Raw genomic sequence first — 21240 nt, forward strand, 5'->3', positions numbered from 1 at the left:
CTGATATTAACTGTCATATAAATATTTTATATATGTTCACATAATTTTCATTTACTGTGATGTCTTTAAAGTCTTGTTTGAAGTTATATACGTATATACACACATACATGTAGGTTCATAAATACAGGGGAAATATTTTTACTAGAAAAATAAGATTTATTTCCTCCAGAAAATGTATCACAAAATTGCTGTTTACTGTACCCAGTTTATGAAAAAGTGTGTAAGGTGTGGTAAGTAGGACTCAAGTTGAAATAAAAGACAGTGATTATGATGCTACCTCTAGTATTGACACAGAATCACAAAATAACATGGTCATGGAGTCCTTAGAGAGGAACAGAGGCATTTACCTACCATGTTTGGTATAACTGATTACACATAATCCATGGTACAGATTTAAGTTCAAATTTAACATTACAGACTTAGCAAAATACAGAAAATATATTTTCAGAGAAATCTTTTGCACACAGTGATAATTTCTTAAATCATTACTTCAAGCATAAAATGCACATTATATATCTACATAGAGATATAAATATATAAAACAAGGTATGTCCACAGACTTGATATCTAAGTAAATTCAGTAACTTCTTATAATTTTTAAAATCTAAATTACAGGAAACTCAAGTTTTCAGGCTTCAGGACTGGTGAGTACCAATATCTTGATTCAAACCTAATGATTTTATTTCTATTTTCCATGTTTATGTATTATGTATGCATGTATTTTCATGCATATATATTGTTCATCATCATAAGCATGTTATGTGCATTATAAATATTTATATAATATAATGTTTTATATCTAATAGCTCCACTATACATTGAAATACCACTTCATATAAGAATTCATATTTCTCTTGTTCTGTTAAGCATGAGCATGAGTCTGGAAAGCCTTCAGAATTATTTTGCCTCATGTGTGTACAGCTTTGAAATTTTAGTTCTCACAATACTTCTCTTATGCATTTATGAGTGCTTGTCGAAAACTTATTCAAATATATTTTGCTGTTTGTATATCAGTTTTTATATTGTTTATATTATATAGAGATTTATTAAAATTTATTCATTATTATGGTTTTCTTGTTCATTACTAGTAGTCACTGACATACAGTGCAGGTGTTTGTATTATTTACCATAGTCTTCCCATATTGTGTTTTGTTGCCTGCTATGTATCTGCATTCACTTACCCCAAAAGGTCTCTTTCTTTGTTTCATAATTTTATGCATTTTTGAATGTTAATAGAGAATTGCTATAGCTAGAATGTATTACTTCCTGAATTTCTATATAAACTAAAAGCACTCTTATAAAATCACCTTAAAATTGTTTTCAAAACATGTACTTAAATCACCTCTCCCCAAAATGCACCAGTAGTGTGAGAATTATCACATGAACACATGACCCAGAGTATCGGTTCAGATCAATTTACAGAGCTGTACTAATCAAGTCTTCAAGTCTTAACTGGAGCTAAGAAGCAGCTCCCCAACTTAGGTATAGTTGGGTCACTCTATATTTGGTGGTATACATAGAGAAACCTCAAAACAAAAGGTAAGTATTCATTAAAAGGTTGAATTACTATGCTAGGGGAGGTATTTAGATGGCACTGGGTAAGAGCTGGTTGAAAGTGGCATGAATGAATGTGATACAGACTTTCCGTCCTTTTTACTTCCTACAAGGGAAATAAATTAATGGCAACTAAATTCAATCATAATAAGTTCTAAATAACACTGAAGGTCATAAGATAACTTCAGTAATGTAAATGACCATGAGCAAATGGTAATTGTAACAGTGATTAATTACTATTACCAAAGTTGGGGATGGAACAAGCCAGAGTACATTTTAATCCCAATAAAGGACTGTTGTTGAAGGCCTGCCCCTCCCTTGCCTGTTTATTGGTCTCCAATTCCAGAGAATAAAGAAAGGCTGTTGTAGCCCTCCCTTTATATAATTTATTCAAAATACATTGAAGACACTAGGTACTTGCACAGTCTTAAGAGGTCTGTGTGCTCCCCAGTAGTTTAAAATTTCTACGTGACTGTCACATTAAAGGAATCGAAATTTAGGCATTTAATATGTGCTTATTTTTATCTGTATTGTTCTGTTGTATAAAGGTAAACATTTAAAACATTCATAAAAACAATGTTGATGAATGAGAAATTTGAAATTCTCCCTCTAATACTAATGTTGTAATTAAATATAAGGAATGTGAGAGTAAACACTATGGGTAAAAAGAAAAAATAATACATTTGGTTTTCAAACCTGTCAGTTCCATAAAACTAAATGCAAGTTACTCTGTCCTTTTTAAAAAGTGATTTTAAATCTCTTTGATAACAATTGTTCTAAACATCTTGTTATGTCACTGTCTTCCCACCCCAGGCATGTAGCAGAAGGGCCACAGTAAATTAAGCAAATGTCTGAATTGAGTGGTACAGACTCAGTGCTAGGCTTGTAAGTTAAAAGGTCAGAAATGTCTTTGTACTACTTTGAATTGACTACAAAACAATTAACTGGTCATAATGCTTTAGGAAAGGTTAACTTCTGTTTCCCCAGGCCCTTATCCTCCACTACTCCTTTTATTTTTAATAAGTTGAGTTGCTTTGGAATCTTAAAACACTAGATGTCTCTGTTTAAGAGATAATTATATACTATTAGAATTTACTATTTAGAAAATACTCTAGTGGTTTGGCTTTTTTAAGAAACTGGTGTTTAGGAGCACTTTCATTTTAGTGACGTTTCATCAATTTATAAAGTATTCAGTAGCTATTTTAAAGAGTTTGAATTCAGAACTGTACAGTACTTTCACTTTCTAACTGCATAACAATGCAAACATAACAATAATGTGGACATCTATCTTTTCCCCTTTGACATAACTTAGGAAAATTAAACTGGAAGAATTTAGGAGTATTTCTCAGTAAGAGAGTGAGGGTTACTGTCTCTCAGGTAAATACTGAATGTCACCCATTTTCTCATCACAGTAATATTCAGCATCCTCAGAATCCTAGAGTTCACCTCTCCAGAATTCCAAATCTCTTGACATTGTCTAATTGTCAGCCTTACATAAGTGGATAAAGAAAACTAATAGCTGTTAGCCCACTAATTAAAACCACACTTTTATAATCAGTCTACAGTGATGTAAACATATTCATTAAATATAGACAAACCTTTTAATTTTCCATCAAAGTTTGGATTGGTAGCTACTTTTAAGCCAGGATGAGGTAGCAGAAAACAGGAAATTTTGGTGAAACAAGAATGGATATGTTTCCGAACATTCTGTAGTTCTTCGTGCTGATTCCCTGAGACCTGCAATAAATCATTCTGAAGTTTAAGCTACTTTAAATATAAATCAAACTCCACAAGACTTTTGTGATATCTTAAATATTCTGTTTATCTGTGCCTAAAGTGATTAAAATGATATTACAAGAAATAATAAAGTCTTGGGTGAATTTGCCATGTAAGCCATATTTATGTATATAGCATATCATAATCTTTACAATGAACAAATGCCTATTTCTATGATAATTCAAATGGGCCTTCCATTTGAAGGACAAAATTAGTGGAATTTTACTCTAATAGTTTCTACAAATTCTGTATTTTAACATAATGTATTCACAAAAGATCAGAATAAATCATAAGATATTCCTACCTTTTTTTCAGATGATACTCAGGACAGCCTCTTGGCACCTGGTAGGTTTACATTTAAATTCTAGAAATGCATCTGAATATTGGCTGTTTACTTATGAACTAAATTGCCCCTTTTTAATTGTTTTTGATAGTTGTACAAACAACTATCAAAGCAACTATAAACCTGAAAAGGTAAGCTCAGCGATCCTAATTATCAGAGAATTTTTTAAAAATGTCTACTGAGTTTCTAGTAGATATTTTTGTGAATTTTTTTAATGTAAACAACTCAGTATTGAATATCATTTCATAGAAAGTATGAAATTTCATTTTATAAATTCTTAGCAAAATGGTCTAAGATTGAATTTTAAAATTAGGTATTTCTGTAAATTGGCTATGATTCATAAAGGTTTAACCAACATAACACCGTATTAGTTCAGGTACACATTAAGAATGATGATTCAATATTTATATATATTGCAAAATTATCAACACAATACATATAGTTAACAATTTTTTTTCTTTAGAGCTAGAAAAATAGCTCTTAGAAGTTTTCATCTAAGAAAGTTTTCTACTCTCCTAGCAATTTTCAAATATGCAGTACAGTATTATTAACAGTAGCCATCAGTTATATATTATATCCTATGACATTTATTTTATGGCTGGAAATTTCAGTTTTTTTATCCCCTTTTACCCATTTCTCCCATCCTCAAGTCCCCCACCTCTAGCAAGGCAATCTGTTCTCTGTATCTATGAACCTAATTTTTGCCTTTTAAATGCTATATTGAAATGAAATAATATGGTATTTACCTTTCTCTGACTTATTTCACTTTGCATAATGCCCTCAGGACTCATCCATATTCTCACAAATGACAAGACATCCATTTTTATGACTGAATAATATTTCATTGTGTGTATCACAATTTATCCATTCATTTATCCATAGATGGACGCTTAGATTGTTTCCATACCTTAGCTATTATAAATACATGTTGCAATAAACATAGAGGTGCCCATATCTTTTTGACTTAGTGTTTCTGATCATTTGGATTAAATACCAGAAGCAGAATTACTGAGTTATATGGTAATTCTTCTTTTCATTTTTTGAGCAACCTCCATGTATTTACACTGTCTGTCATGAACTGATTTAATTAATTCTTTAAAAGTTTTATATTTATGAAAAAATCATTAGCTTAGACATATCTACGAAAGAATTATTTACTATATTTATTGATAATATTTAAAATTATAACAAAGTATTTTATAAAATATCAATCTCCATTCATTCACAGTGATACTATAATGGTCAAGAGAGATTGCAGACACTGAATATTTAGCAGATCATTTAACAAAAATAATTACAGATTGCTACTGGCAAAATTTCATGCACTTAAACTAACAAACCTTGAGACGCTTTTCCAAGAATTTGGAGCCACCATCAGCTCCATATGAAAATTCATATGGAAAACTCCAGTCTCGAACAAGAAATATCAGACTCTAAAAAACGATAAGAAGAGAGGATTGAAAAAGGGACTCTTAATTGTCTCCCCTTACTTTTTACTAATTAATATTATAGTTCTTTGAATAATGTCTTCCCCACATTATAGAATTAAAAAGCACACATAAACCTTTGAAAGTTTCTGAGCAATCTCTCTCCTATAAATTATCCTTCCTGCAAACTTAACTGAACAGACATCACCAGGAAATGACAGAGATGCCCTCAAAGTGACTGACTGATACCATTAAGTGTAATCAGATTTCATGTACAATATGATCCTATGAGTCTTCCTTTATAATGGCTATGGCTCACTTTTTTTTAAACAAATTATTTTTGTTTTTATAGAAATGATAACAAAGGCATGCTCATAATAAAAATGTTCAAACTCTATATATATATCAAAGTCCAGAGAAGAAATTTTTAAATGCCCCCCAAATTCTATCCACTAGCTATAACAATAATTAGCATTTGGTGAATAACATCCAGTAATCTCTGTAGGTATATACACAAATGTAGGAGGCTGAAAGGAAGGGAAAAAGAAAATTTTATAAGAGCTGGGATTTTCCTAGTGGCATTTTAAATAAAAAGCATTTTTCCTAGTGGCATTTTAAATAAAAAACACTAAAAATTAAATGACTGAAAGCAAATTGAGATGACATTTAAGAAATGTTTCAAGTAAATGATTTTTTGACAAAATAAGTTGTAAGATTCCCTTGAAGTTAAAACAAACAAACAAACAAACAACCTTGAAAAACACCAAACTTGGAGTAATGTAGGTTTTTAAAAAAAAAAACTTTTACAGAAATATATGCAGGAGATTGCATCTAAAATAAGTATAAAGTTTAATTTTCACAAACTGAACACACAGTGTAGTCTACACACCTAGATTAAGAAACAGAATGTCCAGCACTCCACAAGTCTTTCCTGCTTCTTCCCCATCATTACTCCCGCTCCAGGTTAAATACTATCCCCACCTCTAACAGCATGAATAATTTGTATAAATGGAATCACACTATGCATTATTTTGAATTCTTTCAAATTACACTGTGAGAGCCATCAAATCATATTGCTTACAATTCATATTCCTATCACTGCATAATTATTGATTATGTGAGTATTTTATTAACCCATTCTAGTGTAGGTAGACATTTCAGTGTTTCTAGTCTTTGACTGGTATGAATAATGTTTCTATAAATATTGTGTCTTTTGGAATATTCTTGTGTTTTTTGGTTAGCACATATATACACATTACCTTTATGTTTATAAGTCAAGGTAGAATTACTGGGCAACAGGATATGTTCGTGTTCCGAACAGTCAATGTTGTCAGTTTTCAAAAGTACTGTGTCAACTTATAACTTTACCTAGCAGTGTAGGAGGGTGCCTAATGCTACACAACCTTGCTAATGCTCATTTCCATGTGTATTCCCAGAGACTAATAAACTGGCCCCTTTCATTTTCTTATTAGCCATTTGTTTTCTCCTCCTTACTGGGGTATCTGTTTAGTTAGGTCTTTTGTCAATGTTCTTATTTTGTCTGCCTTTCTTTATTGTTTGGGGCATACTTTTAAAATATATATTCACTTTTAGCTCCCTGCCATGAGAAAATTAGCACTCTCTTACGATTTTCCCTTCCTGCTGCTGCTGCTTTTGTTGTCATTGGATTTTAAAATTAGGAAACAAGACAAATTAAAAATCCTGACAAAATATCACAAACAAAAAAGAAATCCAGAAAAATGCTCTATTTTTTTTCCTTAAAAATTTGGCTACAAAAATATTTCCTGTTAGAAAGCTAATTCAGTGAGAAAATAGAAATGATGAGAAAACTGAAAAGAACTGATCACTATTCACAGTATCTACAGCCATGTACAGAAAAGATCAATGGTGCTATACTAGACTTCTGCTACAAGATGAGGTTTTTGTAAATTCACTTTCATCAGTGTTGCTATTCAAAAGAAAGGATATTTTGTTGAAAACCAAAATTTCTTAAGCAAAAAATACATTTACAGGGTGCAGATGATAGGTGTTGCTTGTTTAGTACCTCAGGCCCAGAAATTCTTAAAAGAGGTAATAACATTGAATTTATATCAAATTCAGCTATTTTGATCCAGCACACCAAAATAGTTAAAAAGAAGGATATAGGAAATTTTTCAATAGTATCTATGTTTCTGGAAAAGAAAAAAAAAATAAAACTACAATTCAACATGATGAATAAGATGATCTAAGTTGTCCACTGCAGAAACAGAAAGATACTGTATGTCTCCTCAGCTGTATCTGTGATATCTTTAAGGGGCAGTTAAAGCTATTATTGATTTGGGTGTGTGTGTGGGGGGGGCTAATTCAGTCTTTCCTTTAGTAAGACCAAATTTTTATAATTTATAATTATTATTATTATTGATAATTTTAAAATATTTCCTCTTAAGAACTTAATTGTAATGTCATGTAAATCTTTTTAAAGATTTATTTACTTATGCATACAGAACTGGGATGCAGGGCAGAGGTGTGGGGACTGAGAGGATTCACCAGAGACTTAGTGGGTAACAGAACAGGCAATTGCTGTGATAATGTAGATTTTTAGGGCTTAGAATATGAGGCATAGGTCAGAAACTTAAACTGTCTAGTAAACTACCAGATAATCCTAATTCAGGTGCCTAAAATATTGCCCTATGAGCAAGGCTGCAAACTTCTTGAAGCCCCATCTCTTCTCTGTTAGTCACATCAATCTATCTAGAGTTCCCATCCATTTATCTGATGGTTCCAATACCTCAGAGAGGTCCAGGAATAACTGGGTATATTTAGGGCTCTGGCTTAAATATAACCAGGGTTATATATGACCAGGTTTCAGCAATTTTGTGGCTAGTAGTTAAATTTTCTTACAGATAAAACAGGTTCTTTTTGACGGGTCTATAAATATACCCACCATGTAGAAAAAACACTGGCAAATGTATGTCTGAAAAAATTCACTCAAGTGTTTCTTGAGAATATACTTCAGTAGCCTATTAATTAGAGATCATAAGATGGCTAAAGGTAAGCTTCTGGGCTGCATAGGATACATTTAATTGCGTAACAAAGAGGCTTCCTAGAGTATACTCTACTCTCCAACATACTGTGGAAACAGTTTTTAGCTCAGACCCAATAGCAAGCTTACTGTTCTGATCACACTATAAGACAGTGAAATACCTTCCAACCCAGCTCAGCATATTTGAGAGGGCATGCTTGAGAAACATACATAGTGAAAACTGTAGAACCATACAATGGATAATGAGCCATTCCTTAAGTAATAAGTCATTAATGACTCATTATTTATGAGAGAACATTAAAGGAAGACAAACTTCTGTGATCTTGAAACCCAGTCTGAAAGTGAAACATTTAATTTTAAAGAGACTACCAAGAAATGTCCAACAATCTGAAACATTCCTACAATTAGTAGTAAAGATCCAAATTCAAGATTTTAATATTTTCAATGCAAAGCAATGTGGGGCCAAGTTTGACCTGTACAATTCCAAATGACCAAAGAAGAAAATGCATAGACCAAAATAGAGATAAATCTCCCATCACAACTAATAGGATATTTTCACCAGGTTCTTAGAGTAAATTGGAAATTATTATCCAAAGTCTTGTAAAATGTGCATAGGTATTACATACACTCATAATTAAACTGATAGGAATTTAGTCATTTTCAAACAAATCTTTTGAAGTTCTAAGGAAAAGAAGCTAAAGAAATTAGTGATTTTATAATAATTATACTGATGAAGTAGCTCCTGCTGAATTATTATGCTAAAGGCAAGGGTTCATAGTGAGCAAAGCAAGTGAGAAAATAAGTACTGTCATGTAGAGAATGCTGTATGATTTTTTAATGGGGATTACATTTCCTGGGTGTGCTAAATAGTTTAGAGCTGACTCTTACAGTCTTGCAAAGAAGTTGTTAAAATGTGAGGAATTCAAAGTCATTGGACATGTTGCTAGCTTGAAATATTTACATCACAGAAATCAGCAAATGCTACAAATCAGACCCACCTCCTCCTCCTTCCCCAGTTTGTTGTAAACATTGAGCAACACACCTCTGGCTCAATTTTACACTTCAACATTGTTTATAAGCTGATTTATTTATTAATTAGTAGTCTTTTAAAAATGTAATTTAAAGATATAATATTTATTGTTTGTTTTGGATAAACTAGCTTTTGGGTTCAAGAATCAATTTAACCTGTTAATTCAGCATTCATTTCACCTGCTGATTGCCCTGACTTTTGCTGCCCGTGTTAGATCTTACTTATTACCAATAACTTCACAGTTTCTAAATGAAAAATTCTTCTATTATTTTTCTTAAATTTAGCTTAATTTTAGTACAAAGTTTCTTATTATTTTCTTACCTCTCCCTCACTTTACTTTCTCAGACAAGTTTATCCTAACAAGTAAAATAAAGCTATCTTTTCAAAGAAAGAACAAGGAGTGACCTATCTAAAAAAAAAAAAAAATGCTTACTGAATAAATTGAACTTTTATTTAAAAGGTATTTTACTTTGAAATTTTTCTATCTATGCTTTTTCTAATTTTAATTTGAACTATTTTGCTGATACCTTACATTCTGAGATTGAATGTGGTTCATTTTTATCTTTTAATTTTATGATATGTAGTATTTTTGTTTTAAATTTCACTGCTTTAGTTTCAAATATTATTAAATGGTGTTAGAAGCCACCTTTGTTACTTATTGATTTTATTTTATTTTTTTAAAGATTGATTTATTTATGCATACAGAACTGGGGTACAAGGCAGAGGTGCAGAGGTGGTGAGAGGACTCACCAGAGACAGAGTGGGGAACAGAACAGGCAGACTGGCAAAGTCACTGCTGAGGGGAGCAGTGGGCAAGACAGGAGAAGTCTGCCAAGCCATGTGGATCACTTCCGTGGCGAGGGATCGGACTTGCACTGAAACCCTGTGGCTAGCTTACTGTGCTGCGTCCTTACCCATTACACCACCAGGGAGGGCCCTTATTTTATTTTAAAAAGATTTATTTATCTATGCATACAAAAACTGGGGTACAGGCCAGAGGTGCCATGAGTAAGAGGATTCACCAGAGCTAGGAAAAAGAACAGGAAGATCTACTGAAATATACTGCTAAGGGAAGCAGCAAGTTGGGTCAGGCCATGTGGGTGACCTCCCTGGTGGGATGGCCTGGGATGAAACTTGTACTGCAGGGCTGTGGACATCTTCATAGTGCTTTGCTTTCACCCCATGCGTTATCAGGAAGGGCCCTATTTAATGATTTTTTTCAAATTAAAAAAATAATTATATATATATATATATTTATCATTCTTCATTTTGTACATTTTTCATCTCAGTTATAATCCCTGTGGACCTTCCATCAGCATTTCACCCATGTACCATCATCATAGTCCCGTCTTCATGCCATATGTGGCAACATGGATGGAACTGGAAGGGACCATGCTTAGTGAAATAAGGCAGAAAGAAAAAGAAAAAGAAAAGATGGTTTCACTAATAGCAGGAGTGTAAGGGATCAAAAAAAAAAAGTAATTGTAATAAAGCAAAAACTAAAATCACTATAGTAACAACTATAAACCAGAGGCATTCTACAGGAGATAAGAAGGGAATAGGATCAACACTGGGGCAGGAAGAGCCTACTTAATGATTTTAATTTGAATTTCAGATACTTGAATTTGCAAGTTCAAACCTGTTTAGAAGTCATTGCTGACTCATTCAGCCAAAATTATTTTTTCACAGACACTTCAAAATACCAACAATTTACCATTAAGTGACAATATCTCTAATTTTTTTTCTGTTGTTTATTTTTGACTCATTGGTATTTTTTACCTAGTTAGTGAATAACTTTTTATTATCAGAGCACACCAGTTTTTCTCTTTTTGGCTTTAGCATATCTGGCAAAGTGTGAAAAGCAGTGACATCTGCTGGTAAGACCTAAAATCCTTCCTAGAATTTATATTGTTCCCCAGTTTTATCAATGGGTCCTGAAAGTAACAGATTTCACAAGAGAAAAAAATCAAAGCAAGCTTACAAACGATTTTCAGAATAAAGATGTCAGAAGCATCTGGTTGGCAGTGTAAATAATATAGCAGATTACAAGTCAGGACTGGTTTTATTTTTTTTCACCTCCTCTACCCACCCCATCCAGACACAAGAAAGAGATTCATACTCCTTGACTCAAAACATACCATCATCTCTCCATGCAAAGGCTTCTTTCTTGCTTTACCATGTTTCGCCCAGAACCCCACTCCCATTCCTCAGCTGTGCTCCAACCACACCCACTCAAATATACATTATGTCTGTAGTGTTTTAAATAGTCTTAAATAATGTTATAGGTCTCATGTTTTTTCCCCATACTTAATTCAGTATGAATTTTAATAGCTTATTCATGCTAATCTGCTTATTTCTGGTGCATTAACTTTGGATAGTGCAAAGTATTTTATATTTATGTTGTTATATAACCATTCCTCTAGTAATGGACAAGTAAGTTGCTCTCAACTTCTGGCTACTACCACTCTATCAAACTATAGTGAATATCCTTGGACATCACCTCTGATCCATAGGATGACTGTTTCAATCTGCACTTTGACCAACAGGGTCTGAGTATTGCCATTTATTAAAACCCTAGCTACTGTTTGCTGTTACCCTCATGTTCTACTTTTTTCTTACTCTCTACTATCTAACGAGTATAAAAGTGCTATCCCATTATTTATCTGATTATTAGGGAGACTTGACATCCCTTCACAAATGTGTTAGCCATTTCTGGTTTCCTTCCAAAGAATTATCTTTATGTCCTGTCTATTTTTTAAAATTAATTTTTGTTTATTATTTATAATATTATATAGGCTTTAGATGTCAGACCTGTAAATCAATATCTGTACATACTACATTATACTCACCATCAAAAGTCTGGTTTCCATCCATCACCATACAATTGAGCTCTTTTACCCCTTTACTCTCTCTGGTAACCATAATTTTGTTCTTACAGTCTGTATTTGTTTTACTTTGATCACTTAATTGTTTATTTATGCATGTATGAAATAATGTTGTTTTTTTTTTTTTGTCTACTTATTTCACTTAGCTTACTATCCTTTAGGTCTACCCATGCTGTTGCAAGTGGCAGTATTTCATCTTTTTTCCCTAATAGAGTAAGAAATGTTCTCCTATGCAAATATTTAACTAATCTTTAAAGACTCTTTAGAGCAGTTTTAGGTACAATAAATTGAGAGGAAGGTACAGATATTTTTCATATACTGCCTGTTCCTACAAATGGATAGCTTCCCCCAATAACAATATGACTCAGCAGGAGTAGACAGGAGTAGGCCAAGAATGAGCTCACACTGATACATCATAAGCTTTTTACCATAGGACTCACACTCAGTATTATACATTCTATGGATTTAGACACATACATAACTCATCATAGTAATATTATACAGAGTATTTTCAGTTCCCTAAAAACCCTACCTTATTCATTTCTCCACACTAGCCCCCACCTGCAGCCACTGATCTTATCAACTCTATAGAGCTACATTTTCCAGAATATTTCCAGAACATTTGGAACAATAGAGTAAATAGCCTTTTCAAATGTAGCTTTTTCACTTAGTAATATGCATTTAAAATCTTTAATTTCCCTTCATGGCTTGATAGCCCATTTCTTTTCAGTTAATACCCATTCCTTTCCATGGGCTCTAACTCCCCTTGGATCACAGCAATTTACTGTTTTTGCTAATGCTCATATATTCAAATAAATATTAAACTCGCTGTATTTGATTGATGTTAGGAAGGCTAATCCTAGTCTTTACTTACTGAAAGCATACGACAATTTATCTAAGTTAAGAATATTTAGTATGCCCATATAATATTCCAATTGGTGCAAGACCCTGCCTCCTTGTATCGCTGTCTTTGTTTAGTCCCCTCCCACACAATGACAAAGTTACTCTGTGAAATGAATAGGATTTGGCAGATGATGTTTTCATTCCCATGATTAATTATGAAATCACTCTCTTTTACAGTAGGGTTATTTATTTTGGAGAAAACCTGCTGTGAGCAACCCTATGGAATGGTTCCTTGTGGAAAAGAAGTGAAATCTCCTGCCAAGAGCCATGTGAGTGAACTTAGAAGTGACACTCTGGTCAAATTTCAAAACTTTCAGCATGATTTCAAGAGACCCTGAGTGAAAGTCACCCAAGGTAAGTAATTTCAGATTCCTTGCCCTCAGACACTGTGAGATAATAAGTGTTATGATTTTAGGAAAATTTGTTTTGTGGCAATAAATAATATAACTCATTTAAAATTATTTGCCATCTGATCCTTATTATTTGTTTAGTATCCCTGTATGCGCTCATTCTCCTAGGGGTATTATTCATATTGGCTGAGGATATATAACTGGGGAAAGAAGCTAAATTCTAAGACTAGCTGAGCCCCCTCTGATAAGCTTAGACTGAAGACTGAAGGTGTCAGACTGTGATCTTTAAATCTGTACCTTCTCCAAGTTACTATGTTGAAGGGCTGTTTGCCTAGTTAATATCTCTTGGTTCTTTGTATATAAAGAGGAATAAAGGGAGAAGGAAGCATTAAGGGGCAGACAGCCTGCTGTACCTCCTAATTGATGTTAGTCTGCTGACCCCAGCAAAGGCTGAGCTGGTTGCTGTTTTTCTGGTAGCGCAGTGGAGCAGGTAATGGTTGACACAGGTCAGTGTGTAAAAAAAAAAAGACTTGCTCCCATTCAGTACCCTTTCTCTACAGACAATTTTTCCCATAGCTTGCACCTACTTCCTATTGTCCCCTGTGTCATGTTTTTTGTTTTTGTTCTTGTTTTCTAGCTTTTATTTTAGAAAATTCATAAATTTTCTGTTGGTTTCTGTGGATTAGGTTCAAGGAAGAAAAGCCAATATTCTTGCAGGAACCAAGATATCTAAATCATCTTTTTATTTTCCCATTTCTGTTTTAAAAATAATTTTGTAAAATTTTATTTCTTCAGTCCCACATCTCCCTTGTATCAAATAGCTTTAAATCACTATTCAAAAGTGCTTCTTGAGTAAAATAATGAGAGACAGAAATATGACCCTCTCAATTAATTAATATATCTAGTTAAGAGTCTCTGAAATTAAGCATCATTTTGTAGCCACTCACCTGGAATGGCTTCAGGAAAGTTTCCTCCATTGCTAATCTGCCATATTCAGTGAAGAGCTACAAAGAAACCACACACACACACACACACACACACACACACACACACACACACACACACACAGAGAAAACTTTAGTATCTGTAATGCTTTACTTACCGGCTTTCTTTAATTTATTTTTCCCTATATACTATACATCATACTGTATTACTAATATTATAACACTCAACTCTTTAGTTATCAAAAACTGAGGATTAGATAAAGCAGACTGACAGTAAATAGATTTTTAAAAATTAAACATATGAAACACATTGTTAAAATGTTTCCACTTTAAAGCTAATTTTTCTATTTTAAAACTAATTAATCTAGAATATAGGAGTTTTTTTTGTAGGTAATGTAAGGGAGAAGAAAACATGTTAAAAGAAATTTTACAAAACAAAACTAGAATAGGTTATATAGGAGAATCATAAGCTATGTAGGATATATTTATAAAAGTTGTTGCCTGCAGAAATTTGATAGTACAATGGCATAGATTATTACAAAGGCATGTAGGCACTTGGCTTAAAAGTAGGTAACAAAATATACTGCCTTCTCCTATTTTTTTACTGCTCCCAATTGAAGAGTACCTTACCAGTTTTTGTGTTGCCAGAAATGTAAGGTTTTAGAAAACAGATCTGACTGGGTGACTGTGATTAGGTCTCTGGGGACAGTTTCATTAAGACTAACTAAGTGGATTCCTGGTGTCTCCAGGAAACTTCATATATAAAAGTAACAAATACCTATGTACTTCACATACAAGTTACCAAACCACAGTGGTTTCACAGAACTGGGGAAGAGTATTGACAGAGCTCTCCAATCTTGCCTCCTTAAAATAATTCCAACAGAATAACACTGACTTGCCTTTAGGATTTATGGAATCTAGAGAGTCAAGGGTGGTTACTAAGCAGATGATTAGGAATTTAAATGAAATTATGGAATATATCTAACAGGATATTGGTCCAGAGGTTAGATACTCTTATTATAATAAATTCTTAAACTTAAAATAAACAGTACCATATCAAAAATTTGGAAAGTAACTGGCTAGTGTGTGCCTGAAAAAGTAATTTTATTTATTTTAAGAACCATCTAACAAATTATGCAGTGTGTTGCCTGCTTGTCATGAGTGGACAATGTGATGTGCTAGAAATATAACTGAGAGCAATACTGGATGTGAACTCCATGTGATGTTTCCAACATTACAGATTACCCTTTTCTATGATCCTCAGTTATCTATTAAATTTGCACATTTTGCTAAATGGCTCATATAGCCAAGATAAAACATTGAGGACAAAAACATTAAGGATAAAACATGCACAGAGAAACTATCAGAGACAAAATAAATTTTGCTATATAACCAAGAACAGCAGAAATGGAGCAGAGGATGTGACAGATGTGTGACTATATTTAGAAAATATCTAATTTTTTATTTATTCCAAATTTAAATGATGCTTGGAGAGTGGGAGGACTGAGCCGAGTCAGAAGATCAGATTTGTACTCCTGCTACATCAATATTAACCACATGAATTATGTAAATCATTTACTTGTTTCAGCCAAATTTCTCTCACTCTATAAATAAAAAAGTTAAGTTAGGTCACACTGAAGTCTCTTTCATATCTAAATAGAATTTTGTGAGTTATCATAAGATAGTATAGGCATGCGGCCTTCTAAAAAGAGGCTTCTATAGTTCTTAAGTATATAATGTGGTCCATGGAGGAAAAAAATTGGCTTATAGCTGATATCACATCACCATAATAATTATTAGATCCTTGTCCTTAAGAATTCAACTTCACATTTTGGGTAAGTTTTAAACCACAATATTTTCACATACACCAGGCAGATAGCAAGCAGCTTTAGAGAAACAAAGGAATTTGAAAACTGAGAACCTAACCATACAGAGTTGGAACAAGAAAGCTGGGAATAGGAAACTTTCCATTTGGTTATATTCCAAAATCTTTCTAAGTCTTTAAGTTTTCATTTAGAAATTAGCCAACAAAACCCTCAAGCACACATGCTACCAGATTACCAAATAAATAATATAAATGTTGTTACCTGGAGGTGTTGAAGATCATCCTCCTGCACATTTTGGGATAAGTTATATACCTTGATAAAGAAAGAAAATCAAAATGAGAAAAATATAGTATCACTAAAACAAAAACCTTTTAAGCCTTGTTATCAAATGATTTATTTTTCCCATACCTGTATTGAGCTGATCATTGTGCTAAGGGCAAATACTGTGGCCGAATCTCTCAAAGTTGACTGACTATCAAAGGTTCCCTGAGTATCCATCAATAACACTGCAACCTACAGCCAAGTAGAATATATTATTGACATTTTCTAGAAAATAACGGGCATTAGATTACCACAATGCTAGCACCATAAGAACTAAAGAAAGCCATTATAATGAATAGTTAATAGGTAATTTTTATATGTGCCATGAATACCAGAGAAGATGAAAATAACTATAATATTAATATTAGTTATAAAATAACTGCTCAATACAGCTGCTCAATACTGTATTGATTAATTTTCACTGGAAATCCAACATGTAGGAAAGAAACAAGCTGTAGATACTAGCTGTTGATCCGCTTTTGTTGTTCCTACTATTTCATCTACCCTGGTCATTAGAAAGGGAAATAGGCCAACTGCATAAAATTAATTTTCAAAAGAGCATTTTCATGGCTCCTAAAAAGTGGTAACTGTTGCAAGTGAAAACTTACTTTTCTTTTAGAAGTTTGTACCATACCTTTTTACCATCAGGCTTATTAATAAGGAAGATTTCGCTCCATATCTGGATTCCTGTGGTTTCTCGTTCAGACCCACCTCTCCATGAAAAACCAGTCAGTGGTTCATTGTAGTCTCCAACCCAATCAACTGATTCCTATAAATTAAGAAATTCTGTGATATGGAAATACATGTACAGTGTATTCCACTGATTCATTCATTGATTTCTTTTTAGTTTGCATCCCTTTCCAACTCCAGTCAAAAGGAAACAATATATGCACGTCTACTGCATTGATATAATCACTTTATCCTTCTAAAAATAAGCACAACTGTCTGCCATAGTTTATCCTAGTGCTTGGGGATACATATATATCATTTCATACCAAAGGAAATTCACATTCTAAATGGAAGTATATATATCACACGTAAATTAAAGTATAGGAAAAGAATTAACTTTTAGTTAGAAAAGAAGACTTCATAGGAAGTGTGATGGAGGGATATGTAGAGATTTTCCAAGTACACAAACTTGGGGAGGGCATTTCAAAAAGAAACAAAGATATAACAAAGCATATTAGAACAGGATGTACACAAATGCTTTGGTTTGGAACAAGGAGGGAGTGAGTAGTACTAGATACAGAAAAAGAAAACAAATTTGGTATACTTTAAACTAAGCAAATGCTAGTTAACACAAGCATCACAGTGCTATTGAATATTTTACTCTAATGTTTGCTTAACAGTTAAAACAACTGTACCTATATAATACAACAACTAAATAATCCCAAAGAATGGAAAATATACTAATTCTGATTATCAAATTTTCCCAGCTGTATTAAGTAGTATGCTAATGCTGGTATGCTAAAAATAGGAATAGGAAGGGTTTTGTTTGTTTTTAAAATCTGAATTTTTTTTTAAGATTTATTTATACATATAGAACTGGGGTACAGGCCAGTGGTATGGAGAGTGAGAGGATTCACCAGAGACAGAGTGGGGAGCAGAACAGGCAGATGTACTGGAATACACTGCTGAAGGTAGCAGTGGGCAGGTCAGAAGAGGTCTGCCATGCCGTGTGTGTCAGCTCCCTGACCAGGAATGGAACTCATGCTGCTGTGGCTGGATAGTTTCATAGTGCTGCATTTTAACATGTTTGTGCCACCAGAAAGGGCCATATTTTGCTATTTCTGGTCTTAATTTGCCCAAACTAAGGCTAGAGGTAGAAGACAGGAAGTTAACATTACAAAATTGCTCTAAATACCCCAACCATGAAAGAGCAACCCAAAGTAGACAATAATGATATATAAAACAAAGTATCCTTGGGTTGTTGTATATCCACATCTATATCACTATTTCTTTGGGTAAAAGATATATATATGGGGGGCAGTGGTGAGGCATGCTCTCCATTCCCAAGCATTTTTCCCCAGCGCTAGTCTTCAATCTACTTTTCTGTTTTTAGTTTATCCTTGATCCCTTAACATCTCATTTCTGTGCCACACTGTTGTGTCAAGTGTACTGCCTCTGAGAGTGTAATAAAGGAGAGAACTAGTGGGAAGAGATAAGAGGGAACTTTGGCATAATGACAACACATACTTGATAGGATTGTAGGCTTCATAGGTATATAAATTTTAAAAAATGAGAAAATGTACACTACAGATTTGAGCATTTAACTATAAACTTTATGATAAAAAAACTAAATCCATACTAAATGAAAAGGTATATTGAAACAGTTATGAAGAAGTTTACTGATATCAGCAATTTACCTTAAAATTAACCAAAAAGTAAAATGATATGGTATATGAAAAGAAGAAAGAATAACTGGAGATACATGGTGAAGAAAAAAAATTAATGTTAATGGTAGAATATATTTAAAATTCTTTTAAGTTTGATGTATACTTGAATATCATATAAAATACTTGGAGAAAAATGATCATAAAAAAGTTAAGACAAAAAAAATTGATATTTTAAGCTTTGTAACAAGTTTATAAAGATATTTCTGTGTCATGTGTATTTCCTAAAGAGTGAAAAAATTAAGGTCTGTATTAAAGGAAATGGAGTAAAGTGGCTTCAGATAAAAGTAATCTCTGTTTGGAGTAATCTGTTGTTTGGAGTCCGAAGACTGAAAATGGAATGGCTGTATCATAGTATTTTTTAATTAGTTCATATTTGGGATACATAAAAGTAAAAATGAAAATACTGGGAACTACTAAATGAAAAGTGAGAGAGGCACAGGAACAAGACAACTTTTTAAAGCATCTCTCACATACCTGGTTGTACATGTATCTCAACATGAAGTCCATTAGGAATGATTTTCCTTTTCTAAATGCTCCAGCAACAGACACAGCTACAACCTCCTTATCCCTGACAGCTTCTGAGAGAAGGATCCGATTTAGTGCTGCTTCATCTAACTCAAAGGAATGGTCGTCTTTAACAATAAGGACTTGGACTGGTCCTGCCTTTTTCACAGGTTCTTCCTCTTCTGAGCTCCATTCATATGTTTTTTCTGAAAGCCCACCTGTTGAATAAAATAGTGATTAAATCAGTCAATTGTATCAAAATACCAGGAAATATCTATTTACCTCTCAATTCTCAAACATCTAAAAAACACCCTTGGTGGCACAAGGGGTTAAGTCTTAGCACTATAACACTATCAACAGCCACTGCAGCATGAGTTTGAGCCCTGACCAGGGAGGTGACCCACATAGTATAGCAGACCTTTCCTGTCTCACTCACTGCTGTCCTCAGCAATGTATTTCACTTGATCTACTTGTTCTGCTCACTACTCTGTCTCTGGTGGATCCTCTTGCTCCCCACATCTCTGGCCTGTTCCCCAGTTCTTGCATGCATGAATAAATAAATCTTAAAGAATTCTAAAATAGAGATGATAAATGCATAATTCTCAATATACTAAAAACATTCTACTTCAGAATTTAAATGGATAAATGCTATTATATGTTATATATCTCAATAATGCTATTTTTAAAAAGCTGGAAAACAGACACTGTCTTATTCATATTTGTTTTCTTGAAACCATTTGTTTTTCTTGAAACACATAAGAGATGCTCAATAGTTAGTCATAAGAATTTAATAGAAAATAACTGTAAAAGTATTGGATGCATACATAGTAATAAGAACAGATGTTAGGTGCTTGATTCATTATTTACAATGTTATATCTAAGCCATAAATATTATTTTGCTTTAAAATAATCCAAATATCCTGTATAAGACATACCAAGTTTCTTTACCACCAGATTCCTTAAATATATTCTGCTAAACATTTGAGCACTATGCAAACCTTTAAAAGAAGAAGCAACAGGAAGCAAATCAGAAGCAAACCAGATGGGGGTTAGCATTTTAGAATAAATTATATAAATGTATGGCTCACAAAGAGAGAATTATATCTATATGTGTGTGTGTATATATTTGATATATAGATATATCAAACAGCCAGAATATACTTAAGAAAATAGCAACAGTAATTCATTACCGATCAATAATTACTTTAAATGCACAGTAAAGTTTCCGATTAAAAGACAGAATTGGCCCTCCCCAGTGGCACAGTGGGTTAAAGCACAACACTAAGAAACTAAAACCACTTCAGCATGAGTTCCATCCCACCCCAGAGGAGATTCACATGGTGCGGCAGACCTCTCCTGACCCACCCACTGCTCCCCTCAGCAGTGTACTTCATCCATCTGCCTGTTCTGCTCCCCACTCTGTCTCTGGTGAATCCTCTCACTGCCCCAGCACCTCTGGCCTGTACCCCAGTTCTGTGTGCATAAATAAATAAATCTTTAAAAAAAAGAATTACTGAGTAGTAGATGGGGGGAGGAAGTGGGCCAATAATATTATGCCTCTAAGTGGCTAAAAAAAGGCACAGGTAGACCAAAAGTGAAGGAATGTGAAAGGGAATGGTAAATTACCTTTAGGAAGCATAAAAGGTAGGGCTAGTTAGTTGTACTTACTTTAAAAGTGGTTAAAAAAAAAAGACAAAGAAAGTGATTATATAATAAAGGGTGAGTACTTCAAGAAGATAAAACAAATATAAGTATTTATGAACTCAACAACAAAGCACCAAAATATATAAAGCAAAAACTAAATGGAGAAGTAAATACAGATACAAAAATAGTTGGGAATTTAATACCCCACTCTCAACATTGGATAGATAATCCTGACAGAGAATAAATAGGAAATAGTGGATTTGAACAACTCTGTAGACAAAACAGAGACCTGATATATACATATAGCCCATTCTA

The 21240-nt window shown here is 33.3% G+C and overlaps 1 protein-coding gene across 3 annotated transcripts in view; it reads right to left on the reverse strand.

Annotated features, from left to right (window-relative positions):
- Positions 1-21240, reverse strand: part of ATL1 (atlastin GTPase 1) — a 41007-nt gene that overhangs the window by 8006 nt on the left and 11761 nt on the right. For 2 of the 3 annotated variants that reach the window (XM_004681880.2, XM_012724511.1), the window contains 7 exons: positions 19252-19499; positions 17016-17150; positions 16469-16573; positions 16322-16372; positions 14238-14294; positions 5014-5106; positions 3153-3291 (listed from right to left, as the gene is read on the reverse strand). In XM_004681880.2, coding sequence (XP_004681937.1) covers positions 3153-3291; positions 5014-5106; positions 14238-14294; positions 16322-16372; positions 16469-16573; positions 17016-17150; positions 19252-19499 — 828 coding nt within the window. The remainder of the gene's footprint in view (positions 1-3152; positions 3292-5013; positions 5107-14237; positions 14295-16321; positions 16373-16468; positions 16574-17015; positions 17151-19251; positions 19500-21240) is intronic. The other variant, XM_012724512.1, reaches the window with a different exon arrangement.

Source organism: Condylura cristata, unplaced genomic scaffold (assembly GCF_000260355.1).
Source record: "Condylura cristata isolate star-nosed mole 26May11 unplaced genomic scaffold, ConCri1.0 scaffold00013, whole genome shotgun sequence".
NCBI classification, from domain to species: Eukaryota; Metazoa; Chordata; class Mammalia; order Eulipotyphla; family Talpidae; genus Condylura; species Condylura cristata.